The sequence below is a fragment of the Danio rerio genome, chromosome 24, assembly GCF_052040795.2.
Source record: "Danio rerio strain M-AB ecotype USA chromosome 24, GRCz13ab, whole genome shotgun sequence".
Lineage (NCBI taxonomy): Eukaryota > Metazoa > Chordata > Actinopteri > Cypriniformes > Danionidae > Danio > Danio rerio.
The window spans coordinates 30792732-30820368 of NC_141044.1; the positions used below are offsets into that span (position 1 = coordinate 30792732).

Here is a 27637-nt window from a genome sequence, read left to right on the forward strand (position 1 = left end):
AGTGCGAATTAAAAACCTGCTGAAAAAGAATCGCATTCCACTTCCAACTATACTTCTGGCGAACGTGCAATCCCTGAAAAATAAGATCGATGAATTACAGGCTAACATTCGTCATCTTCGAGAGTATAAAAATGCTTGCATCTTGGCACTGACCGAGACATGGCTTACTACAAAGGATACGGACTCCTCACTGGCATTAGACGGGTTTGATGCGCCGGTTCGGCTGGATCGGGACTGTGAGGTAACGGGTAAAAATCGGGGCGGTGGTGTCTGTCTCTACATCAATCGAGGATGGTGCACAAACGTGACAGTGAGAGAAAGAGTATGCTCTCCAGATATAGAACTGCTGTCTGTGTCATTAAGACCTTTTTATCTGCCAAGGGAATTCCCACAGGTTTTTATTACTGTGGTTTATATACCTCCGAAAGCAAATAGTATAAATGTCGCAGGTACTCTTAGTAAAGTCTTATCAAACTTGAAACAAATTTCACCGGATGCTCCGAACTTTGTTCTTGGGGATTTTAATAACTGTGATCTCAGGAAAACTTTGTGTGACTTTTATCAGTATGTAAATTGTCATACAAGATATGATAAGATATTGGACCTCTGTTATGGATCGATTAAAGGGGCAATGAAAGCTGTAGCGGGTCCACCAGTCGGCTTCTCTGATCATAACGTGGTACACCTCCTCCCAGTATATAAATCTGTGCTGAGGAGGGAGAAGGTGCGGAAGAGGGAAATTAAAGTATGGTCAGAGGACAATTCACTGGCCCTTCAGGGTTGTTTCGATTGTACAGACTGGTCCGTTTTTAAAGAGACATCTGAAAGTATTGATGAACTTACAGAAGTAGTGTGTGATTACATATCTTTTTGCACAGATATGATTATCCCTCACAAAACTGTTATTGACTTTCCAAATAACAAACCTTGGCTGTCAAATGACACAAAATCTCTCCTGCAAAGTAAACATAAATATTTTAAACAGGGTGATATGAGCTCAGTTAAGCAATTAAAAAAGGCAGTGAGAGTGCAAATAAACAAGGATAAAATTAGGTATAAGGACAAAATTGAGAATCAGCTGAGCAGTAATAATTTAAGATCAGCCTGGCAAGGGGTGAAGGCAATGGCTGGGTGTAAAGAAGATAGAGGGGGCAGTGAAATCAATTTAAATGGTTTTAGTTCTGCGAGAGAGTTTGCTGAGGAACTAAATACATTTTACTTAAGGTTTGATGAGGATGATTTTAAGTCAGAAAATGACAATTTAAAACAACATCTGTCATGTAGTAACTCCGTAAACATTAGTAGAATTCAGGTCAAAGGCCTCCTTCAGAGAACTAATACTAAAAAAAGCCCGGGTCCTGACAATATTGGTGGTAGGGTGCTACATACGTGTGCGGAACAGCTTTCTGAAATATTTCATTACATTTTTTCACAGTCTCTTATGCTACAAAGGGTCCCTGAAATCTGGAAGAAATCTGTTATTGTTCCTATAGCTAAAACCAAGTTTCCCCGAGAGTTAAATGATTTTAGACCTGTTGCTCTTACTTCATTAGTCATGAAGTGTTTTGAGAGATTTATTAAAGGTGAGATTTTATTGCAGTCAAAGGATAAATTTGATCCATTGCAGTTTGCTTTTAGACAGAGCAGGGGAGTTGAAGATGCCAATCTTACAATGTTAAATTACCTGTTTAATCACCTGGAAAAGCCTAAGACTCATGCCAGATTGTTGTTTATTGATTTCTCTTCTGCTTTTAATACTATGAAGCCACATTTGTTGGTGGAGAAATTAATTTCTCTTTTTAACTTGGATCTTAATATTTGTGGATGGATTCTTGATTTTTTAGTTGGACGTCAACAGTGTGTCAGAGTTAATGGTGCTCTTTCTGACTTCCAGTTTTGTTCCACTGGGTCACCTCAAGGTTGCTGCCTCTCACCTCTTTTGTTCATCATGTATACTAATGACTGTCGTAGTATTCACAGGGATTGTCATATCATTAAATATGCAGATGATTCTGTGATTGTAAGTCTCCTCCACGATCAGGATTTGGGGCATGGTCCTGCTGTGCAGGAGTTTACTTCCTGGTGTGATAGATTTTCTCTCCAGTTGAATGCAAGTAAAACAAAAGATATGGTGATAGATTACAGGAAGGCTTCTCCAACCCCAAACATAACTAATATTAAAGGCTTGGACATTGAAATTGTTGACACACATAAATATCTAGGGGTTGTTATTGATAATATGTTGACATTTCAACCTAACACCCAGGCTGTATATAAAAAAGTCCAACAAAGACTGTTTTTTCTGAGGAAACTTAGATCATTTCAGGTTTCTACCTCTATGATGACGCTGTTTTATAAACAATTTATCGAATCTGTTTTATCTTTTTGCATTGTAGCTTGGTACGGCAATCTGAGTGTGTCAAGCAAGAACAGGTTGAGCAGCCTGGTGAAGGTGGCAGGCAAGATCATTGGTTTTAATCAGACTGGTCTAATGGTAATCTACCAAAATCATGTAATAAGGAGAGCTCAGGGTATCCTATGCACCCCGGATCACCCACTGTACTCTGTATTTCAGCTGTTGCCATCAGGACGTCGTTTTAGGGTTCCTATTTGCAGGACAAATAGAACCAGAAATTCTTTTATAATGGTGGCCATTAGGTCATTAAATGAGTCCAGGGGGGAGGGGGATGTTTCTATATATTGATGTATGGATGTTGTATAGTAGTATTTTTTTTTTTATTTTTATTTTTTAATGTGTACATGGAACTTCGCCTGTGTATGGTACCTTGTTGCAATTTAGTTTCCCTACGGGATAATAAAGCTGAGTCTGAGTCTGAGTCTGAGTCTGTCAAAAGTAATTTTTAAGGTTGAAGAAATGTCCATTAACAACATAAATGTAGGGGGAAAGGGACCAAAATCCCACACAGCACAGAAATAGTACACAGCCAGAGTTCAGTTACAAAGAAAAATATGACAAAGAGAAAAAGTGTCTTCATGCCAGAGGAAGAACATCCTTCATACATTCAGAAACATCAACCACAAGCAAACAGTAGCTGCTGATCACAGTTTATTTGAAGTTTCATATTGTATTTGCAACATACACTCATAATAAAATCCAGGTTTGTTCTCTTTCAAATCAATCTGCAATTCACTCAGACTTGCGTCACACTTTAATGGCATAAGTCCATTATCAGTAAAGTGAGTGACTTATATTTCAATGTGAAATAAAATACAAGCTAATAATATGTTTCACATAGTTTATTTTCTGAAATAATTTAATAAATTAAGAACAGTCTCATTCAGGTTTCTCTACATAATAGTTATGCTTCTATTTGACAACATAACATTTAAATATTAAATTTAAATAGGCTTAACTTAGTAAATGTCACATTTTCAAAATACAACAGCAAAACTTTATAACAAGGTTAAAAATAACTTCATGGAAATATAATGATATGTCATAATGAGTTTACTCTTAGATATTCTTGATTCACAATCTGTCTGGAGCTTAAGCAGATCCCTCCCCATTAGTTTGCTCACTAATGGATGACGTTGGTTCTGGCGTGAATGTCAGTGGTGGCGTGGATGTCAGTGGTGGCGTGGATGTCAGTGTTGGTGTAGATGTCAGTGTTTGCGTGGATGTCTGTTGATTGGTTTTGAAATTTCTGCTGTTAAAAAAGCAATAAATAAAATAAATTACAAACAATTAAACAGCTTGAACAAAATAATATTAAAGCTCCTATTTTGCTACAAGTTGTATCAAAATAGTTTTGTTTAACTTACATAAACTGCATGACTTTCCTCCGCACCCATGGCTGTCTGGGGTCAGAGCAGAAATCCCCTCGATCAGTCTCAAAGCTGTCAAAGAGAATGAAAACATAAAAAAAAAATAAACTAAACTAAATAAAGTTGCTTTTATATTTATTTCACATTAAATTAAAAAGAAATTTCAATTAATGGATTTAAATAAATGTGAAATATTTTTTTTATTCAAATGTTGATTTTTTTTATAAAGCATTCTCCAATAAAAGTAGCTTTTCCAAAAAATGTTATCTTTTTTTTTTTTTTTTTTTAAGAAATGAAGCCTTTCTTACATGATGGCCTTCACACATGGAAGACTTTGATTTTGCATCCTGACACCGATGATCGGATCAGTCACCACTACTGTGGAGACTGATTTACAGCAATTTGTCCCCTTTTCTTCAATGGCATCTGCAAAGACAGAAAACAAGATAAACCTCAATATTTAGCTTTTTTTTCAGGTAGAATAATATAAAAACAGTTAAGAGTGCTTTACCTGTTACACCCCAGATAACAGATGCAATAACAACAATTGTCAAACTCCTCACGAGGATTCTTTGTGTTTCCATTGTCACAGTCGTTCTTAAAATCTGAACTCTCGCTTCTTGTGTCTGAGAGAGAATGCATTCAGGACTCGTACTAGTTCGTCTTAAGTAGTCAATAAAGCGGAACTTGAATGCATAGGCTACATCCTCTTAACTGCGGCCACATTTATTTTTGTAGATGATTTCGTCATTGTATTTGGATTTCCATTTGGTTCCATGAAGGGAGTGAAGTCATTTTTCACAGTAGATGTGAAATGTGAACTGCTCAATCAAAATATTCAAATGCAGATGGGAGATCTCTGAAAAAAGAGCTTCTCGATTTAATGTTTAACATTACAGTAGGTGTCAGCAATTTAATAGATAGAAATTCCTTGTATGCTTGGCAAAATAAATAGTATTTATTTTTAAATGTCAATAGATAGTGTACATTAGATTAGATTTTTCATTGGCTAAAAGTATTTCATCTTGAAACGCTGCTCATTTGAATAAAGCAAAATAGGAAGGAAGGAAGAGAGCTGACCATTTACTATTTCTTCATCTTTGGGGTTTGTTGGGGAAATTTTCTGGTAAGTTAGCAGTATGGCAAGGGCCTAGTTTTCCATTTCACAATGTTTTCTCTCTTAGTTTCTCCATATGGTCAGTTTCTCTTGAAATACAAGACTGTTTCACTGGCAGTATGACAGCATGCTTACTGAGCGATTTTAACACACATAAAATACAAGGTTAATGGGTGAGTTCACCCAAAAATGAAAATTGTATTAATAATTGCTCACCCTCATATCCTTTCCATCCCCTGAGATGCAGAATTATGCAAATTAAGACATTTTATATGAAATCTGAGAGCTCTCTGACCTTCTATAGGCAACAACAGTTCTAAGATAATACGAAGCTCCAAGAACACTTTTGTGCGCCAGAAAAACCTGTAAAATAACCAATTTCTTTACTTTCATGTTAGGTCAGGGTGCGCACAACAGACAATACAATGTATATATTTGCCATTAGATACAAAGGCATTAGGGTGTTTTTGGAGCAAACAGTGCTGGACAACAGGGTTAAGGATAAAAATGCAGTTTATTCATAAGATTAGTCAGACAGGCAATGGTAAAACAGGAGTAAACAGATACATACAGATAATTCAGAATCGTGAATGGTCAATACAGTTGGCAAGGAATCAAAACGAGTTAACAAGGCAAGGGTTCAAAACATGGCTATAGGCTAGACGAGAAGAGAATGCTGCGTAGTGTTCCAAGACAACAAGACTCAGCAACGTATGTGTTTGTGTGCTATATATATATGGTCCATGTAATCAGTTTTTAAGCAGCTCCCTGCTGTGTGTGTGTGTAATAAAAAGAAGAACTGGAACAGGTGTGAGTGTGTGGTGGATTGCAGGATTTGTAGTTCCTTTGGTTACAGGATTGTCTGGGTGATGGTGAATGTTCTCCAGGGTTAAATCGCTGGTGATTGTGACTGTTTGTGGCAAACATTTTTGTGTGATTACATTTGAACCACTTAAGACACATGAAATGTCTTTTTTTTATGTCTCAGGATTGTTGATGTCTATGGAGGTTTTTTTTTTTTTAAGATGAATGTAGGTATCAGGGTTTTGGAACAGCAGGAGGGTGAGTAAATAATAACAGCATTTTCATTTTTGGGTAAAATAACCCTGTAATGTTATTGAGTTATATAATAGTTTGTGTAATATAATATAATGTTTAATAACTAAATACCTTAGATAAAACTGTAAATATATTTTTGTTAATGTGTTAATTTGTCTTCTCAAAATAATTGAGAATTAATGTTCAGTGCTGTTTTGGATTCAATAGAATTCATTGTATTGACATTAACACAAAAACAGAGGTCACACTTTATTTTGATGGTCTGTTTGTTGAATTTAAGTTACATTGCATCTACATGCCAACTAATTCTCATTAGATTATAAGTAGACTGTTAGGTTGGGGTTAGGGTAAAGCAAAATAATCTACATTATCATTTTAAGGTCATGTATATCGTGTAGGATGTGCGTGTTGATATCTTATGACCTGAGGCTGTGATGATGTTTCTATTTGAGGTTAAAATCTGTCCCACAGCTATATTTACTTTACAAGGCCACCATCGCACCACCTACACTGTTTGTCGTTTAGTTTAGAAGTATTATGATTGCAACAATTCTAATATGAAAGCATCAGCTCTTGCTATATAAACACAGTCAGTCAGATCTAGTAATCATCACTAATCATCTGATGAGAGTAAGGAAAGATGGCTGAAAGACTAAAGTTGAGTTTGGCTTTAATTGATACTGATCATCTTATCTTGTAAAATGTGCTCATTGTATAAATGGTATGCCAGATCACAAACATAAATGGACATTCAAATGCTGTTTCAATGACCTCAATATTGTAAGAATGAGGTTTAACTACAGTGGTTCTAACCGTAGTTTTGCCTAATAACTTAAACAAGTCAGTATGATTATGAAAAGCTTGACATTTCTAGTTAAAACATTCTTCTGCAATCTTATACCAAAACTGGAAATGAGGGCAGTTATAATAGCCTAATATGTGGGAGAGCATTACTATTATGTGATATTACAAGGCAATTTAGTGTTAAAGTTAAATCAAAAGTAATTCACAGAGTGCTTGAAAATGAAATGATTTAATAAGAATAATTTGCTGTGATTACAACTGAGTTATAAAATAACAGCATAGAATTGTCAATTCCTTGACAATATGACCAAAGCTCAAAAACTGAGCCATTCAAACTGACCAATGAAGAGCTTCATCAGTATGTGACCACATCATAAAAAACCCTAAATCCACACATCTTACCCAGGCGCTTTTTTTAGCAGCACTTCTGCTTTAAAACGTGTATGGGCCTTTTAGGGAAAAATACATGTTTGCACCAAAAAACTAATGCATGTAGTCAATTTAATCATTCCAATGTTGATTGTAGCTTGCTTATACATGCAAATTATGCTACATGCAATATCTCCCAACATCAAAAAAAACAAACAAACAAAAAAAAAAAAAAAGATGGAAAAAAATACACAACTATAAGCATGTTATAGGCTGGGCTCTGTAGTTGTAACTTGGGATGCCAGTATCAGTATTAGATTCAGTTCTGTGCTTTTGTGTTTATTTCCCGAGCATGGTGCTCTGATCATTTTGAATAGCTCTTATTATTAATATTTGTATTATTATTATTATTATTATTGTTATTACATTTTATTTTTGCTAGAAATAAATAAAATTTCAGAAGGTCTAAACCATACCTAACAACACTCCTGTTTTTCTCGGTAGTCTCCCGTATTTTACACCCATCTCCCACCACCCTCCCGTCTTGTTATCTATACTGGAAAACTTTTGTAAATTTACAGAATTCCCTCTTTTTGGTACAGTCTCCAACTGATATAGTATCCAATTGTTCTACATTGTCCCTCTGTATTCTCCTACCTTGTCAAATTGTCCTACCTCCCGTTCAAAAAGTAGCACCTGAACAAGCTAATCAAGCTCTTACTTGGTATACTTGAAACATCCAGGCTGGTGTGTTGAGGCAAGTTGGAGCAAAACCCTGTAGGGACACCAGCCCTCCAGGACCAGGATTGGTGACCTCTGATCTAAACACTCTCAAAAACTCTTTGCACATTCACCACATGGAGAATTTACATCTTAATTGGAACCCAAGAGCAAAATTCATGTTAAATCAATGATGTCAAATCACTTTCATTTGAATCACCTTGTGAATTAAACCTGCCTGGAAGACAGCTTACTCGTGTGAAGCTCTTATGTTTGGGTTTCTTGAGTTTTTTTAACACAAAGGAAGTTATTTTGAAAAATGCTAGAAACCTGTAACCTCTGACTAACATTGTATTTGTTTTTCCTACTTTGGATGTCAATGGCTTTTTTCAAAATGTCTTCTTTTGTGTTCAACACATAAAAAACTCATAAACGGATATAACTTCACACAGATTTGTGTCACTTGTATAGTTTTGAATGGGGAAAAGTGTTACGGTCAATATGGCAAATAAAGCCCCACCCTCTAGTAAAGGAGACAAACATCGATCACGATAGACTGACAATTTTCCGTTTGTTCGTTTCTAGGTGAGTTTCTGCCGATTGTGTGTGATTCGAACATTTACAAATGAAACTAAAGAGACAGTTGTTGTTACAGTAATTTTAGTGGTGATTCCTTATATGAATTTTATTATAAGCTTGGTAAGCAATTTTGGAGAATTTAATGTTTCCTCATTTAGACAGAATGCCTGAGCATACTGCTCGAGAGGTGTTTCAAAGATGGCCACAGAGTAAAATGACTTGCCTTAAAGGGACTTTGCTTTAAAATCGGCTTTAATAATGCTTATTATTGACTGACACTGATGATGTATATGATTCTCATAAGATTCTAATGGTATAATAACCTTGGATAAAAATATCAGGTTTCACGGTATTGTGATTACCACTGTAAAATATGTGCTTTTTAAATGTCTGGGTAAAAAACTAAAACTTTTTTCCCCTTTGAAACATTTAAACTATGTTGTAACTGTAAACATGTTACACTAAATAATTCAAATAACAATAATAATAATAATTCACTGACATTTGCTGTTCTCGTTACAATTTAAAATGGCATCTTTGGATATCTTTTCTGCTGGAGATGCAGTTGTCCTAAAAACATTAAAATAAAAAAAATCTACATACAGTACCAATATGAACAGTATAGCAAAACATTTTGGCGTTTTTAAAACCTTGACTTTTCAAACTGCTATACCTTGAAAACGATTATCGTCTCATGCCTAATATGCAACTCAGTTATAACTATCTCTTAAATCTGTGTCATGCTTAAAGAAAATTGAGGTTGATCCCTGTTTGAACACTATGTATTGAGAGAGAAATTAGATTAGAAGCAAGACTAAGTGCTTGTGTGTTATTTTTACTATTATACAGTATGTTACGTTTTTGGTGGGAGTTCAGTTAGCAAACAGCTAACATAAAATACCTTTTCATGTAGTTATACTTTAGTCAAGTTGTTTCTGCTGATCTTTTCAAAGTAAATCAGCAAATGCACATTCTTAGACATGTCTGACAATTACTAGAGGAAGATGATGCACAGTTCCCATCATTAGGGTGTTACAGAGAAATGGAACGTATGACACAGTCGTTTCATCTGACAGTCATAGAGTGTGTGTGTGTGTGTGTGTGTGTGTGTTCATGTTCATCTTGATTACTGTGACCTCTGCATAAAATCTGGCTCAGAAAGCTACTGAGACACACACAAACCACAAAGACCCTCCTTAGATAGTCTGATTCTTTCCAATCATTTTATTAGATGTTGCTCATTTACTTTTGCTCTACATGAGTGACAGTATTATTGTGATTGCGGTGTTTACATGTCTGGACTGCACTTTAATAATGTGACTAAAATACTTCACCATGTCTTAATTTGATTTCTGTTTAGTTTGATTATGACCTAAATTAATCAAAAATCGCTGTTTACATGGAGTACTTAATCATATTAAAATCGGAGCATTGGCGTCCATGTAAGCTTACTCATTGTGAGGTGGAAGTAGAAAATAACTTATAATACTTTCATTCAGTTAAACTGATTTCAGAGAAATATTTGTAACACTTTTGTAACTACACACTATGAATCATTTGTTAAGCATTAGCAAATAGTTTACTCATCATCTGTTAAGCATTAGCTCTACATTATAAGACATTAGTAAGCAGTTACTAACTACAAACAAATGATGTGTTATTGACTTAAAAGTCCATTTATAATATTTTTAATAACTTCACTTTCATACTTTGTTACTGATTAATTTTTCATTACTAAATTAAGTATTGCAGTATTTACAAATCACGGTCACACTTTACAATAAGGTTCATTAGTTAATGTTAATTAATGCATTTACTAACATGAACAAACCATGAACAATACATCTACTACTGTTTTTGTTCATGTTAGTTAACGTTAACGAAAATACAGTAGTTCATTGTTAGTTCATGTTAACTCATGGTGCATTAACTAATGTTAACAAGCATGGACTTGGATGTTAATAATGCATTATTTAATGTTCAATTATGATTAATAAATGTTGTACATGTGTTGTTCATGGTTAGTACATGTTAGTAAATGCATTAACTAATGAACCTTATTGTAAAGTGTTACCTTTTTGAGTACATTAGTAAACGTTAGTTAATGCATTAGTTAACATAAACTAACAATGAATAACGCATCTATTAAGCCTTACTTACCCTTTGTTAATGCTAACTAAACATTTATTTATGTGTTAGCTAAAGCATTAGTAAACATGATCTAACAGTAAACAACGCCTTTGTGCAGCATTACTTAATCTTGTTTATGTTAATTTACACTTAATGGATCTTTTTTACATGAACAGCTTAATTAGTTAATGTTTACTTAATACATTAACGGTGTACACTTAACAATAAGGTTCTCAATTCTATTAACAAATGCTTTATTAATGATAAATCGTTTTAGTAAATAGTTAACAAACATGAATAACAGATGAAGCTGAGGTTTCAATGTAAAACACTTCAACAGAGCACCCCTTTGTCTCTGACGCTGATCAGGAACTATACACCTATCATAAGCTCTACCAATTGGTATATATTAGTATTTGAGTAGTTAAAATGAACAAAGTTTTTGTATTTGAACCTGATTTTTTTTGTTTATGTTAACTAACACAACTAACATTGTAAGTTCTTATGAACAAGGATTTGGTATTGCTTTATAAATGTGTTGTTCATTAATAGGTTAAGTTATCTAATTGTCTATTAACAAGTACGTTAGTGCAGGGGTTCTCAACCTTTTTCACTTTGAGGCCCACCTTTTCCTCTGAAAACTTTTTAAAGGATTTAACCAATTGTCTAGAGAAAAAGGTTATTTTAAAGCTTTGTTTATTGGCAAAACATTTATTTTGCCTTTTGTTATTCCCTTATATATATATACACACACACACACATACATACATACATATATATATATTTATATATACATGTGTGTGTTTGTGTGTGTGTGTGTATGTGTATATAATGGCAGAGGCAGTTTTAAAGCTCCTGACTTTTCTAGTAATTGAGCCTTTTCTTCAGTAAAGGAACCTGACAGGAATACAAGAGATGGCAAAAACACTGCTGCAGCTTTGAATCAGACCTCTATTCATCTATTGATCTATATTCATTAAAATAAACAACCTAACCCTAAATGTAAACTTAAAATACAGTAAAAACTGTCTATATCTGTTGAAACACATCAATCTGAAGGTGGTTTGGTTTGTAGCTGTACATTTCTAGTAACAGTGAACAGCTGTTCACTACTGAAACACCACCAAGTCTTGCTAGATCCTCTGGACACGCCTTCAAGCTAAAGAGAATTGGGACACCCCTACCCCTTCACGGGAACACGCAAATTGAGGGGCAGGGGTAAGGAGAAGGGCCAAGGGGCCTAAGAAATGCTGAACAAAGTCCTTGTTTACTGTTTGATCATGTTTACTGATGCTTTAGCTAACACATAAATGAATGTTTAGTTAGCATTAACAAAGGTTAATCAATGCTTAATGGGTGCTAACTAATGCATTAGTGTTAACTAATGCATTGATTAACATTAACTAATGCACCCTCAATGTATAGTGTAACAGATTTTTTTTCTGTAAAAAAGGCCAACTTTAAGTAAGAATTTATTCAAAGTTTCTCTTTATCTGCACACACACTTGACTGTATTTGAGTTGTTGACATGACTTCTTTTTCACTTTCACACATGGCAAAAATGAATATAATTTGTATTGTCTTTAATTAATATGCAGTAAATGGTTAACATTTCTTTTTCTTCCATTAACCTCTTGTTATAGTAATTTAGTTAGTTGAAGGACTCATTCAAGATCATGTGACTGGAGCCCCCTGTGAAACCCATGATGTGCCCCTATTAGATCTCAGAATGGTACATATTTCACATACTTTTATTGAAACACTATGATGTTATTAAGTTTTGACAATCCAGTTTAATGAAAATGTCCAACAAGTCTGACAAGTCATTGGGAAAAGATTGGTCATAATTTCATCTAAAACAAATAGCACTCTATAAAGATAAGTGTTTTCCCAGAGATGGGTTGCAGCTGAAAGGGCATTCGCTGCATAAAAACTTGCTGGATAAGTTGGCGGTTTATTCCGCTGTGGCAAACCCCGGATTAATAAAGGGACTAAGCCGACAAGAAAACGAATAAATGAATGACAGATAAGTGTACAAAAAATAAGATAAATCCCTCTCAGGCTATTTGTATATTATTGAGAGTCGCTTTTCTTTATTTTTACTACTGTATGTCATACCATATGATACATTTTACAGTACAGTTCAGTAAAAAGTAAACAAAAAATTGTATTTTCTCCAACATCAAACTTAAAACTACATAAATATATCTATTTTACCCCCCCAAATGTCAAAAACTTAAGCAGTTTATGTTTAGAAATTGAACTGATGTCATTGAGAAAATTAAATTATTATTAACTAAACAAAACCAAATATATTAAGCAAAAACAGTTTTATTGAAACTGGGTAATGCATTAAAATAATATAAGAAAAAGAAAAAATACAAGACAAGACAAAGTGATAACCACAGTTAAACTACATGGCAGAGAGCAAAGAAAAAAGAAAAGAAAATGGCAGATTATTTTCTTTGTGCAATAGATTCAACATATTTTTTTCCTGCACAGAATCATGCATTTACAGTTTATAGTAGAATTTTGCAGTACAGTATAACATGACTGTATGAAAATCTCTTTTTTTCTGTAGTTCCTGCATAGTGAAGATCACGTTCTGGTTGATGTTCACAGATGTCCAGTCCCAATGTGTGCATTATTAGGTTTATTTATACACTGTACTCCATCCTGTTAAATAAAAACAGAAGAAAATCTGTGGCTTTGCACTTGATATGCCAATATACAGAGCTTAGCATATACTAGTACACCCCACACAAATCTATCTTTTAAATTAATATTTTTAATAGGATGCTTTACAATATATATCAGTTTGGTCAGTACTGAAGCCAAATCTCAAGCTAGTCTAACAAAGTAACATACTATAACACTCCATAAACTCGTACACCCATATTTATCTATTTGAGAAAAATATTAAATACAGTCTAAGAAACCAAAATATATCAAATTTAGTTGAAATTTTGTAGTTTGTGATTTGTATTTTATTTTAATCTGTTATCTTTCTAATTCTAGAGATGTTTAGTGACAAAAATATTATTTTTATAATTGTTTTTAATTTTTATAAAATCTATTTTGGTCAAATGCATCAGAATTTATTACCTATATTAACTGAGAAATGTATAAGAACATTCATTTTCAGAAGTGGGTGTACTCTTTTATGCTGAGCTCTGTACGATTGTTTGGATAAACCTATAAGAGGTTTTTGTATTTTATAAAATTACAACGGTTCCATATTACAGTATCTGTAAGTTTTAACCTCTTCTAGACGTTTTATTCTTTCACTGAGCCACGGAGCTGTCAGATCTATGCAGTACATCCTGTTCATGTCATCAACGAAACTGTAAAGATTAAATAAAAATACATTTACAAATACGTCTACTGCTCTTTGACCAGGAGTTATTAAGCAGATTACATTTTTGAAAGCTTTTGGACTGACTTACAGCACACACTTAAGACAGTCACTTGTTTCTTGAAGGAAGTAACAGCTATTTATTTTGATCCGTGGTTCATTTGTTGTAAGTGTCTTGCAGCAAACTGGTTCTTTAAGGTCCGAATCAGTGGCTGCAAATCAGACAGAAAAGAAACCTCCAGAAATAAAATACTTACTAATTTTAGCTTGACTTGAGGACTTCAGCTGTATAAGCACTAAAGGCCCATTCACATCAAGGCAGATCAGGATAAAGATACAGTCCGAAAAATCATTTAAATGATGAGCTCACATCAAAACTCCAATAATAGCAGCAAAGAGAAGCTACAGTATCTACATTGGAAGTAAATCAAAATGTGGATCAACATTGTCCTAAGACACAAATATGTGTTGTCCACTTCCAAATGTTGACTACTATATTGCAATTAAATGACTGTCAGACCACTTTAATTCTACACTGTTAACAATTTTAGTCAATATCACAAAATTGAACTGTAATATGAACTGTATTTTACTGCAGGACAGTTATGAAGTATGTTATTGTGTTTTAAAATTGCATTGTAAAAACGACAGGATATTTTATAGTAAAAATATACAATACTATAATACATATACAGTCAGATAAATGGTGCTGTAAATGTAAATGCAGTATATTTACTGTAATTGATTTACAGTAAATTACTAGCAAGCTGCTGCCAGTATGTTAATGTAGATTCCATAGGAAATTGTTTACAGTGTAACTGATGAATAATAAACATTGAAAGTTTAAGGTTTTAGAAGGCTAAAAAAACTGCAGCATAAGTTTATAATAAACAGAACAATATGTAATTCACTGATTTCAGAATTAATATAGTCATATATTATTATACTTACCATCCTGGGTGAGAACAGGGTGCGCAACCTGCAAAAGATGATCTATAAAAAAATAATAAAATGTGAAAATACTTAAAGTGAGATCAATTTGCTTGAATATTAAAATGACATTCGATCATTAGATCAATGTTTCTTAACCCACTAATTTATGGAGTAGAACATAAACCTTTTTTCCTAAAATGATAACAAATATATTTGCATGCAGTAAAGTATACTCACCTCCTGATGTAAAAGCACACAGGAGCAAAAGCAAAGCAGACGAAATCATCATTTGATAAGAAGCTGAGAACAGACGCATGATGGCTGAATGATTTCACGAATGATCTTCTGCTTCTGATCCACTCTTGCTATTTATTTGACCAGAAGGAGGAAGGGTTGTCTTTTTTCGTAATTCACAAGAATTATGTGAATGGAAAAACATGGATGATCATTCCGGGTAGTCCTTACTCCATAGTGAAATAGCCAAATGTACATTTTTGTGATGTGACAAATCTAGAATTTGCAATCATCATCATGTGTAGGGATTCTGAAATGTGTCTTCGGACAAGCCTAAGCATAACTAACGGTGTCCACATGACTTCTACCAAATGATTAAATTACATAAGCTTAAAGACATCAGCAATACAATAAATAAGGTGACATTTGTGTTTGCTAAGCTCAACACAAATGTTGTGGTTGTGTTAATTGTGTTATAGGTTATCCCATAAGAAGGTTTTTTTTTTGGTTTTTTGGTTGATGGCAAAATGTGTGTTTTATGTGATAACATCTAAAGAAGAACAAAGTTAAACGAGAATCAAAAATGCATGTGATATTAGGATTGTTTTGAGGAAATTTAAATCAAATTTTTTTCTAAATGTATTTGCATTTAGTCAGATGTATAAAAAAACTAACAGTTTTCCATTAACAAGAAACCTAAAAATACATGTGCACAGCATAAATTTTACATTTATTAATTTAAAAGAGGCTTTTATCTATAGACTAGAATGAATGGGGATAAAAGAAGCACATAAGCAACCCATCAGTGGACAGCGATACAATAATAGGCACTATTTGAATGACTTACTACAAGATTAAAGGGTCATGAAACCCCCTCGTTTCAGCAGGGTGTTTTCACACCTCTTCTTTGGAAAAAGTCAGAAAAGTGGGCGTGTCCAGCTCTGTTTAGGGGGGAGTGTCGGAGGAAGAAAAGTGGGATGGTGTGGGAGTGTCTATTTGGGCACGCGCGAGTTTCAGAGTCAAAATACACACACACACACACACACACACACACACACACACACACACACACACACACATACGTACAGGAGAATGTGATGGTGTTTAACCTACATGGACATCTGTAGTCGAATTATTAGCCAAATTATTAAATGGTGGACTTTAACTGCAGTTTGGCTCTTTCATTCAGGGAATTCATTCATGCCCCTCGCGACACACGAGATATTTGATTCGAGGAGCTGCTCTAAGCGTGTATTTTTCATGCAATGTTTGATACCGCACGGCGAATGAGAGAAAAAAACCCTCTGCATTTCTCAGAAACTTAGATGCACACGACAGGTAGTGTCAGAAAGCCGCGCGTGTTATTCCGGTCACTAAATGCGTTAAAAACCCTACACGAGGTTAAAGTTTGGTTGTGGTGCTAACGTGTTTACACTCTGTGCAATAGTTTGTTAGATACGAACAAACTGAATAAACAAAGAGCACTGCTCGCTCACTTACCAAATCTATAGAGACAGGACAATCACCATCAACTAGAGCCGCGTCTTTATGAAGAGAATACTACAAACGATTCCAGATCCCAGCGTTTGCAGATGAGAACAGCTCTCAGGTAAACAATAATCCTCCTTAGACACGTAAGTTATTGTTGTCGCGCGTGCCGCACACTGTAATCCACACGTGAGTCTGAGCTCTCACAGAGAGAAAATGAAAACGAAACTTAACTGCAGCAAACTATAAAAGCAACACTTCACGCTTGTTTTGCCAACACAACGTGGCGTCTCTGTCCTGAAAACACGGTCATAGTAATGAATATTAATGAAGTTGCACTATAGAGCGCGCTGATTGGTTTGACCCAAGCCTTACTCATGCATTAATGCAACACACTGTAAGACGTAATAAGACACACTCTGGCACAGACGTCCAGTCTGCACGCTGGAATACACGCTATTATGTCATGGCCGTGACGCAGCTTCAAAAATTCGTTTCAAACAGGAAGTACGAATTTGCTTGAAATAACGCAAAAACAACCAATTTACACTTTTTAGTGAAATATAGGTGTCCTAATAGTGTTTTTAGCAGTGTGGGACACATATACGACTGCCAACAGCTCAAAAAATGTGTTTTGGTGTTTCGTGACCCTTTAAGGCAATAAATCTGTTAAGAAACATGTTATAAATAAGTCAGATTTGAGATGAATTTTAAAGGTCTGAAGTGTGAAAATAATCCAGAGTTTTTGTAGTTCATTCCGAAATGTGGCAGCAAAGGCACAGAAAGCCCTACCACCCACACCAGTTAGCCAGAATTTGGGTACTGAAAGCAAATTCTCAGAGCTTGATAGGAAGAAATGTGCTAAACTATCATGGGTATAAAATTTAAACTCTTAAATTGAATACAGTAATGGGGAGTTAATGTAAATCAAGATTTTTGCTTGTAAAATTGCTGCAAAGATGGAATAATATTCGCTGTTTAGTTAATCTAAGTTCATGAGCAGCTAAATGTTTACAGTACCTTTGAAATATAAAAAAGGTTGTGACCTGCCAATATTGTCGAGTTTGACTTCTTGTCTTATGTATCTGAGGTTTAAATAAATACTTTTTTCGTTTGCAACCAAATTAACAGTTAATATTACAATATTACAAAGGTAAAAAAACATGATTTGATTTTGATTTGATTGATATGGGATTTAAATGTAGATTATACAGTAGTTCTACAAAACTATATGTAAAATAGAAGAGGGATGAACTATAGCTCATCTATCATAATGGAGTAGTCAGTTTGGGAAGAGACTTGAGATTTAGAAACACCTGCTAACACCAAATGAAGTTAAGTTTCCAACAATGAAGATAAATCACTCTCATGCTATTTGTGTATTATTATAAGTTGTTTTTCTTTATTTTTGCTATGTCAAGTCAAAGGACAACTTTTACAGTACAGTTTAGTAAAAAGTAAACCAAAAAGCTTTTCTCAAATCTATTATATCCCAGCACAGAATTGTGTGTTTACAGTTTAAGGCAGGAATATGTTGTAAAGTAACACTACTGGATAAAAATCTCTTTCTGGTGTAGTTCCAGCATAGTGAAGATCAAGGTCTGAGTGAAGTTCTCCGATGTCCAGTCCTAATGTGCTTTTGTTTTTATACACTTTACCCCATTCTGTTGAATGAAAACAGAAGACAAACTGTGGCTTTGCGCTTGATATGCCAATATACAGTGCTTAGCATATATGAGTACACCCCACACAAATCTATCTTTTAAATGAATACTTTTTAACAGGACGCTTTACAATATATATTTGTGCATTTACAAGAGTTTGGTCAGTACTGAAGCCAAATCTGGAGCTAGTCCAACAAAATAACTTACAATAACTGTCCAAAACTAGTACACCCACATTTATATGTTTTGGAAAATTATTAGATCAAATAAAAACAGCAAAAATCGAGAAAAAAAACAAACAATTTATGAAATTAAAATGTTGTAGTCTGTATTTTTTATTTATTTAAATGTATTATCTTTCTATTCTTACAGATGTTTGGTGAAAAAAATAAAAAATAAATAAATAAATAAATAATAATAAATTATATATATATATATATACATATATATATATATATATATATATATATACAGTTGAAGTCAGAATTATTAGCCCCCCTGAATTATTAGAGTTTATTTATTCCCCAATTTCTGTTTAATGAAGAGAAGATTTTTTTCAACACATTTCTGAACAAAATAGTTTTAATAGCTCATTTCTAATAACTTATTTTATCTTTGCCATATTGACAGTAAATAATATCTGACTTGATATTTTTCGAGACTGCTTAAAGCAACATTTAAAGGCTTAACTAGGTTAATTAGGTTAACTATGCAGGTTAGGGTAATTAGGCAAATTATTGTATAACAATGGTTTGTTCTGTAGACCATCTGAAAAATAATTAGCCTAAAGGGGCAAATAACTTGTCCTTAAAATGGTGTTTAAAAAATTAATAACTGCTTTTATTCTAGCCAAAATAAAACAAATAAGACTTTCTCCAGAGAAAAATGATCAGAGATACTGTGAAAATTTCCTTGCTCTGTTAAACATAATTTGGGAAATATTAAAAAAATTAAAACAAATTCAAAGGCAGGCTAATAATTCTGACTTCAACTGTATATAACCTATTTTGTTCAAAAGCACCATAATATGTTACTTATATTTATCGAGAAATAGATAAAAATATTAATTTTCAAATTGGGGTGTACTCATTTATGCTTGCATAAACCATAAATACATTTTTCTATTCTATCAAATTATAATGGTTCCATATCACTTATTTTATCCACAGTTTAAAAAAATTGTAATCTGTTTATTCTCACCTCTTCTAGACGCTTTATTCTTGCCTCAAGCCATGGAGCTGTCGGATCTATGCAGTGCATCTTGTTCTTTACATCAATGAACCTGTAAAGATGAAATAAAAATACATTTACAAATACATCAACAACTCTTTGACCAGGAGTTATTAAGCAAGTGACTTTTTAAAGTATTTAGACTGACTTACAGCACAGACTTAAGACACTTGCTTATTTCTTGAAGGAAGTAACAGCTATTTATTTTGATCTGTGGTTCATTTGTCGTAAGTGTCCTGCAGCAAACTGTATCTTTGCGGTCGAAACGAGCTGCAAATCAGACAGAAAAGAAACCTCCAGAATTAAAAGACTTTGCCATGATTTCAGGACTTCAGCTGTATAAACACTAAAAGCCCATTCACATCAAGGCAGATCAGGATGAAGATACAGTTAAAAAAAATATTTTAAATAATGAGCTCACATCAAAACTCTAACAATAGCTGCACAGAGAAACTACAGTAGTCTACATTTAAAGATTCAAATATGTTTTAGGAAAACTTTTATGAAAGGTTTTTTGATCCACTTCAAATGTTGACTACTGTATAGCAACTGAATGCCTGTCAAAACAGTTATATTCTAATAAATAACAAAAACATTGATAGTTTAAAGTTTTAAAGGGATAAAAAGCTGCATCACAACTAATTAATAAACAGAACAATATGTAATTCACTGATTTCAGAATTAATATAGTCATATATTATACTTACAATCCCTGGTGGGAACAGGGTACGCAACCTGCAAAAGATGATCTATAAAAATAATAAAATGTGAAAAACCTTAAAGTGAGATCAATTTGCTTAAATATTAAAGTGACATTAAATCATTAGGTCAATAAAACAGACTTTTTTTCTAAAAGGATAACAAATAAACATTTGTTTTTGCATGCAGTAATGGATACTCACCTCCTGATGTAAAAGCACACAAAAGAAAAAGCAAAGCGGACAAAATGATCATTTGATGAAAAGCTGAGGACAGACGCATGATTGCTGAATGATTTCACAGATGATCTCCTGCTTCTGATCCACTCTTGCTTTTTATTTGCTCAGAAGAAGGAAGTATTGTCTTTCTTCATACTTTACAAGAATTAAGTGAAAGCAAAAATATGGATAATCATTCCGGGAAGTTTCATAATCTTTGCTTCGAAACCCACTGGCGTTCCTTGTTGAGAATCACACTTGTGGTCTTAAAAATAGACGAATGCCTGTAAAGTACCCTCTGTTTTGTTTTAGTAAAATCAGTCAAGTTTTTGTTTCATACATTTTTCCTGTATTATTTAGAATTTGGAGAGGGTTTGTTGTAATAATTATTGTTTATGCAGTAATTAACATTCACTTTCTCCCATTTTGTCATTTTTATTGTCTATTATTTTTATTATTATTGCAGTATTCCCTGTTAAAACAGAGACTGTGCCATTCAAAATCAAAAAGCAGATTAGCATCATCTAGTTATAACAAAAAGAAAAACATAAAAAAAGAAAAACATAAAATGATAATGTGTAACCACTAGGTTCTAGTATCACTATCTAGGCATGGGACGATAACTGTTTTCAAGATATACCATGGTTTGGACAAGTCAGTGTTTTAAAACACCTAAAATGTTCTGTCATTCCATTCCCACTATATTTCTAAGAATTTTTTTTTTTTTTTTTTTTTTACATTTTTAGGGCAACAGTATCTCCAGCAGAAAAGTTATCCAAAGATGTTGTTTTAAATTGTAAAGAAATTTGTGTTTATGAAACTAATGAAGACAGCAAAATCAAATATGTTGACTGCGTCCGAATTCACCTACTACTCAGTTGGTACAGCTTTCAAATTTGAATTTACTACACAACCTTTAGAAAAGTACGTTTTATACAGTATGTATGTAAGTAGTATATGAACTTAGACGTACTACGGATGCCATTTTGTCATCAGCATGTGACATATCCTCTTCCATCTCATTAATGAATTCTATTGTGGTGCATCATGGGAGAGCATACTGTAGCGTCTATCGGATGCACACTTCAGAATCTTGCCTCTATTAAACTCTATTATAGATTGTCTCACAATCCTGCTGGTTTTTAGGGCATAATAACCCGCCGCTGAACTGCGTGAAGACTAGGTGAGTTAGACAGGTGAAGTTCCGTAAGGCAGGCGCTGATAGAGGGGTGTATTTGCTCGCATTTAGTATACTTTGTAACGTTTGGTGTCACTTCACTTTCCTTTGCATTATCTTTCTATTTTGTTATATAGTTATTTGCGGAAGTTTGTATTTTGCTGTTGGATGATTAAGATTTGACGCAGATTTGATTTTTTTGCTTATTTGTTATTAATACTTTGACTGCGTATTTTTCAATCTTATTATGGAGTTTAGTTTAGAGGAATTTGTTGCTCATCCGAGCCTAGAGAAACTTGAACAGTGTACTAAAAATAATCTGTTCTCTATTGCTGCTCACTTTGATGTACCACTCTCTAAACAAGAAAACTGAAAATTAAAAATGAATTGCATACAGCCTTATGTGAAATGAGTATCCTTCCTCCTGTTAGTGCTGTCACTTCACGTGCTGATGTGCAGCCTGACTCTGAATTACGTAGACTTGAGTTGCAAGTAGAAATACGGCGATTGGAGCTCAAGGAAAAAGAGCTAAAGCATGAATTTGAGCTGCGTAAATTTGAGATACAGGAAATTGGAAGACGAGAATCTGCTCGTTTGTCTAGGCAGTCAAGGGATTTTGATCCGGAAACAGACTTTGACATTAATAAATCCATTTGTTTAATTCCTCCTTTTTCGGAGAGAGATGTGGACAAATATTTTGTACTTTTTGAACGAGTGGCTACGACATTGAAATGGCCTTAAAGAGGTATGGACTCTTCTTTTGCAATGTGTATTCACAGGAAAAGCCCAGGAGGCATATGCTTCTCTTTCACCTGAATTAAGTTTAAAATATGATCAGGTGAAATCTGCTGTTTTAAGGTCTTATGAATTAGTACCCGAGGCCTATAGGCAAAAGTTTAGGCGTTATAAAAAAGCTGAAAGCCAAATTTACGTCGAATTTGGTTGTGAAAAAACTGTACTTTTTGATCGTGGGTGTTCTGCACAAGAAGTGAAAAATTTAGAACAGCTTCGTGATCTAATTCTAATGGAGGAATTCAAAAATTGTCTATCAGATAAAATTGCAACGTACTTGAATGAACAGAAAGTCACTAATGTACTAGATGCTGCGGTATTAGCCGATGAATATGTTCTGACTCACAGAGAGAGCTTTGAAAAGCCATCTTTCTCTCTGCTGCATCGTAGTCCTGTCACGCACTTTCACACTGAGCACAGTGCTAAAGATGCGGCTAGGCCAAGGCCAGTATGTGCTTATTGCAAAAAACGTGGTCATTTAATCAACAGCTGTTTTTTGTTGAATAAAAAGAGGCCTAAAACTGTGGCACTGGTAGAAAAAGTCTCAACATCAAACCTTTTTCAGTCTGGGTGTGTTGATTTGGAGATTTACTCACCATTTATAAGGAAGGGAGTTGTTTCTGTGTCAGACAGTGATGTAAAAGTTCCTGTAACCATCTTGCGTGATACTGCTGCTTCTAGATCTATCATTCTACAAAGTGTGTTGCCTCTTTCAGATAAAACTTCGTTAAACTGCAATGAGATTGTTCAGGGATTTGGTATGAAACTTGTTAACCTGCCAATGCATTCTGTCCAGCTTGAGTCTGATCTGGTGTCTAGTCCAGTAGCAGTAGCAGCATGCACAGCTTTTCCAATAAAAGGAGTGGATTTTCTCTTGGGGAATGATCTTGCTGGGGGCAAAATCTTAGTGAATCCTGAAGTAACTGCTGTGCCCTTTTTGTCTGAAGGCCCAGATGAACTGCAGGTGAAGTATCCAACAGTGTTTCCTGTATGTGCTGTCACTCGATCAATGGCTAAAGCTAACTTGATAGACTCTGATGGCTTGGAGGATAGTTTTATGATAGATCTTGACAAAGAACCTAAAGTAGACTCTGATAGTGGCCCTGTTCTGAGTTCTCCATCTTCAGTCTCTGATTTTACAGAGTTGGATGAAAAATGTGAAAAAACTCATCAGCTGACAATGTGCTAGAACTTTCCGAGCTGTCTGAGAGCTTTAGTGGGGTTCGTATGTCAAAAGAACATCTAATTTCTGAACAAAGGAGTGATGATTCGCTCGTTTCTCTGTATGAATTGGCTGTCCCTGAAGAGAAGCTTATCGACAATGTGTCTGGTTATTTTGTCAAAAATAACATTTTAATGCGCAAGTGGACGCCATCTTCTGCTTCTGTGCATGATGATTGGAGCACTGTAACACAAATTGTTGTTCCAAAAAAGCTTTGAGGTGAAATACTCAGTTTAGCTCATGACAACCCCTTAGCTAGTCATTTGGGTGTCACCAAAACCTATGATCGTATTTTGTGTAATTTTTTTTGGCCAGGTCTAAAACGGGATGTGAAGTGGCATTGTAGAACATGTCATACTTGTCAAATAGCTGGAAAGTCAAATCCACCGATTCCACCTTACCCTTTATATCCTATTCCAGCTGTAGACTCGCTGTTTGACCATGTCGTGGTGGACTGTGTAGGCCCATTGCCTCGTACCAAATCTGGCAGTAAATTTTTGTTGACCATTATGTGCGCTTCAACACGTTTTCCTGAGGCCATACCCATGCGCAAAATTACGGCCACCTCAGTAGTAAAAGCACTGACCAAGCTCTTCTCACTGTTTGGGCTTCCCAAGGTAATTTAAACAGACCAGGGGACAAATTTTATGTCTCGTGTTTTTAAACAGGTCACCAATCAGCTGAAAATATCCCATAACTTTTCAAGTGCTTACCATCCTGAAAGCCAGGGCACAGTGGAGAGATTTCATCAGACCCTTAAATCAATGCTTCGTGCATATTGCCTGGAGTTTGAAAAAGATTGGGATGAGGGTGTGCACTTGCTTTTGTTTACAGCTCGAGAAGTGGTGCAGGAATCTACTGGCTTCAGCCCAGCAGACTTGGTGTTTGCACATAATATCTGTGGCCCTTTGAAATTGCTGCGAGACAATTGGTTGAATGAATCGGAACAAAAAAATATACTGGATCATGTTAGCTCTTTTCGACACAAGCTACATCGTGCATGTGATCTGGCTAAACAGAATTTAGCAGTTGCTCAATCCAGGATGAAAAACTGGTTTGATAAGAACAGTGTGGACAGACAGTTTAAGCCGGGGGACAAAGTTTTGGTATTTTTACCGATTCCTGGCTGTAGCCTTTAAGCGAGGTATAGTGGACCTTATGTCATTGAAAAAAGGGTAAGTGATAGGGATTATGTGGTTGCTACCCCCGACCGTGTTCGTCGTAGCAGACTCTGCCACAACATGATCAAACCTTATTATGATCGTGGGCAAATGATTCCTCACAGCTCTAAAAAAATAAAAACAGCTCCATCTATGCCTAACACTAAGTCTCAAGTGTGTTGCAGGTACAATCATTTTCTGGGTTGTCATCGGGTGCTGACAGTGTCATTGAGAACTCTGAGTCGCTGTCTGATCTTGAAGCTGGCGGCGACATTGAGAGTCCATCTGTGGCTACAGTTCAAGGATGTTTAAAAAATTCTGAGAGGCTTGCTAATCTTGACTCTTGTTTTTTGCATCTTTCTGATTTACAGAGAACAGACATAATTAAATTAATTAAGTGTCATGTTTCCCTGTTTTCAGATGTTCTATCTCAGACTCATGTGCTGCAGCATGACATCGATGTTGGTGCTAATGCTGCGATTAAACAACATCCATACCGCGTCAACCCTGTGAAACGTCAGCGACTACAAAATCAAGTCAATTATATGTTGGCGCATGGTATTGCAGAACCTAGTATTAGCTCATGGAGTTCGCCCTGTCTTTTGGCTATGAAGTCTGATGGATCTGAACGTTTCTGCACAGACTTTAGAAGGGTTAACAGTGTCACAAAACCTGACTGTGACCCTCTTCCTCGTATGGAAGACTTTGTTGACCGTGTGGGGTCGGCTGTGTTTGTGACAAAGTTAGACCTTCTTAAAGGATTTTGGCAGGTGCCATTAACTCAACGTGCAAAGGAAATCTCGGCATTTGTTACACCTGATGCCTTCTTACAGTATACAGTAATGCCTTTTGGGGTACGCAATGCGCCCACGACATTTCAGTGTTTAGTTAACTGCGTGTTGGGGGGAGTGCCAGGATGTAAGGTGTATCTAGATGACATCGTTGTTCATTCAACAACGTGGCAAGAACACATCCATCAGTTGACAGGTTTTTGAGAAACTGACTGATGCCAATTTAACTGTTAACTTGGCCAAATGTGATTTTGCAAAAGCAACGGTAATCTACTTGGGTAAGATTGTGGGCAGTGGCATGGTAAAACCAGTACACGCCAAGATTGAGGCTATCACGTCATTTCCAGTTCCTTCCACACGTTGTGAATTACAGCGCTTTCTGGGAATGGTGGGATATTACCGTAATTTTTGTAAAAACTTTTCGACATTAGTTTCTCCTCTTACCGACCTATTAAGTCCGAAGTCGGTTTTTAAATGGTCACCGGAATGTCAACATTCTTTTGAGTCACTTAAACACCTTTTAATGCATGCACCCGTCTTGGCGGCTCCAGTGTATTCCATACATTCAAATTGGCTGTTGATGCTAGCGATGTAGGGGCAGGCGCTGTGCTATTGCAGGATGGGCTTGATGGAGTTGAGCACCCAGTGTGCTACTTTTAAAAAAAAATTCCAAAAACATCAAAAAACATTCAAAAAAATTTTGAAGTTTATATTGGATCTTCATCTCATCCAATAACAGTCTACACTGATCACAACCCTCTCATCTTTATTCATAGAATGCGTAATTCTAACCAACGCTTAATGAGATGGGCTTTGTTTGTCCAAGCCTTTAACTTGGACATGAAACATGTTGCCGGTAAAAATAATGTGCTGGCCGATGCAATGTCACGTATTACCATATGGTGATGGGTGGTGTTTATTGTATTTTTGTTTTGTTTACCAGTCACCATTTTGGGGGTGGAGGTGTTGCGTGTGGCGTTCACTCCTACCCTTAATAATTACTTTCAATTGATCTTGTTTGTCTTTTTCCCTTTTCAGTTTTCTATTGGTTAATCTGGTGGCGTCAGGCCTTTAAAACGAACGGAAGCGGACTTCTACGGCCCCTCATTCCTCCACGTCACCACAGTCTTTGACGGCTTTATTGTTGTGTTCTCCTTTATGCTTTCCTTTTGATATTTGTTTGGAGTGGGGAGCTCCAACCTGCTTTAGGTTTGTTTGGTTGTTCTTTATTATGTTGTTGGGCTCCCCATCTCTTGTCAATTTAGATTGTTTTGTTGGTTATGTTATGTTAATTAATAATTTAGCTGGAGCACTTTGGCCGTTGTTTATTCTGTTACGTTGTCTTTTGGTCACGAGTCTTAGTTAAGTTAGGGACCGTAACAACCACTATTAAACTTGCTGCAATAATGGCCTTCACATACAAAATGCCAACAAATTCAATGAGATGTAGACCATTAGGTTGATTCTATCATTTTTTAAATTTCAAAATGCAAAATAATCTGGTCTAAAATGACAAAAGCCTACCAGAGGGTTAAATATAGGCATTTATGACTGTCATAATCATTGCTCCATATAGTAAAATTAGCCAAATGTACATTTGTTTGATGTGACAAATCAAGGATTTCCTATTATTATCATGTGCAGAGGTTTTCTGTAATGTGCCTTTGGACAAGCCTCAAACTGGAATGTGGAAAGGAGTGTAAAATAAGGGACTGAACTGGAAGCCTGTATTCGCACAGGAGTCTCGCAGGAGCTGATGCACCTGAGTGTAGTGCAGGACAATATTTGATAGGTGAATGTGTGTGTGGGCTGCATAACAGTATCCACAAGACTTACAAAATGAAGACATCACAGATAAATAATTGTTAAAGTTAGTGACCTCTTATATTTTCTCCAACATCAAACTTAAAACTGCATAAATAAATGTATTTTTCCCCCAGAAACTTAAGCACTTTAATAAATAGAACTGATGTCATAATTGAGAAAGAAATATGATGCTGTTAACAAACTAAATAAACCAAATTCATTAAGCAAAAACAGTATTTAATGAAACTGGGTAATGCATTAAAATAATGAAAGAACAATAAAAAAATTTGAAGACAAGACAAAG

General features: G+C 35.1%; 3 protein-coding genes and 1 long non-coding RNA gene across 5 annotated transcripts in view; all 4 read right to left on the bottom strand.

Annotated features, from left to right (window-relative positions):
- LOC147838064 (uncharacterized) overlaps nt 1-27637 on the bottom strand; it is a 225325-nt gene that overhangs the window by 59993 nt on the left and 137695 nt on the right. The gene's annotated exons all lie outside the window — the stretch shown is intronic.
- LOC100002392 (chemokine CCL-C17a) lies at nt 3055-4432 on the bottom strand. 2 transcript variants are annotated; one of them, XM_087307973.1, is made up of 4 exons: nt 4298-4428; nt 4095-4212; nt 3784-3858; nt 3055-3665 (listed from the first exon to the last, which is right to left on the bottom strand). In XM_087307973.1, exons 1-4 carry the CDS (start codon nt 4368-4370, stop codon nt 3509-3511), a joined length of 423 nt encoding a protein of 140 aa, XP_087164099.1. In that variant the 5' UTR covers nt 4371-4428; the 3' UTR covers nt 3055-3508.
- On the bottom strand, nt 12509-27214 carry LOC147831087 (uncharacterized). The gene is made up of 6 exons (XM_087309753.1): nt 27202-27214; nt 15090-15419; nt 14871-14912; nt 14011-14131; nt 13827-13908; nt 12509-13240 (listed from the first exon to the last, which is right to left on the bottom strand). Exons 2-6 carry the CDS (start codon nt 15166-15168, stop codon nt 13181-13183), a joined length of 384 nt encoding a protein of 127 aa, XP_087165879.1. The 5' UTR covers nt 15169-15419; nt 27202-27214; the 3' UTR covers nt 12509-13180.
- ccl34b.8 (chemokine (C-C motif) ligand 34b, duplicate 8) lies at nt 17960-20483 on the bottom strand. The gene is given in 5 exon segments (NM_001386569.3): nt 17960-18238; nt 19439-19520; nt 19621-19738; nt 20176-20217; nt 20371-20483. Coding segments are annotated over 5 exon segments (357 nt in total). The 5' UTR covers nt 20450-20483; the 3' UTR covers nt 17960-18202.

What these genes read in the sequence shown, in the direction of transcription:
- LOC147831087 (XM_087309753.1), bottom strand. Translation starts at nt 15,168, where the DNA reads ATGCGTCTGTTCTCAGCTTCTTATCAAATGATGATTTCGTCTGCTTTG. An exon ending in GTGTGCTTTTACATCAGGAG is followed by an intron (nt 14,913 to 15,089) that starts GTGAGTATACTT and finishes ATTTTTTTATAG; the next exon opens with ATCATCTTTTGCAGGTTGCG. An exon ending in GAATAAAACGTCTAGAAGAG is followed by an intron (nt 13,241 to 13,826) that starts GTTAAAACTTAC and finishes TTTATTTAACAG; the next exon opens with GATGGAGTACAGTGTATAAA.
- LOC100002392 (XM_087307973.1), bottom strand. Translation starts at nt 4,370, where the DNA reads ATGGAAACACAAAGAATCCTCGTGAGGAGTTTGACAATTGTTGTTATT. An exon ending in CCATGTGTGAAGGCCATCAT is followed by an intron (nt 3,859 to 4,094) that starts GTAAGAAAGGCT and finishes TCTCTTTGACAG; the next exon opens with CTTTGAGACTGATCGAGGGG. An exon ending in AGGAAAGTCATGCAGTTTAT is followed by an intron (nt 3,666 to 3,783) that starts GTAAGTTAAACA and finishes TTTTAACAGCAG; the next exon opens with AAATTTCAAAACCAATCAAC.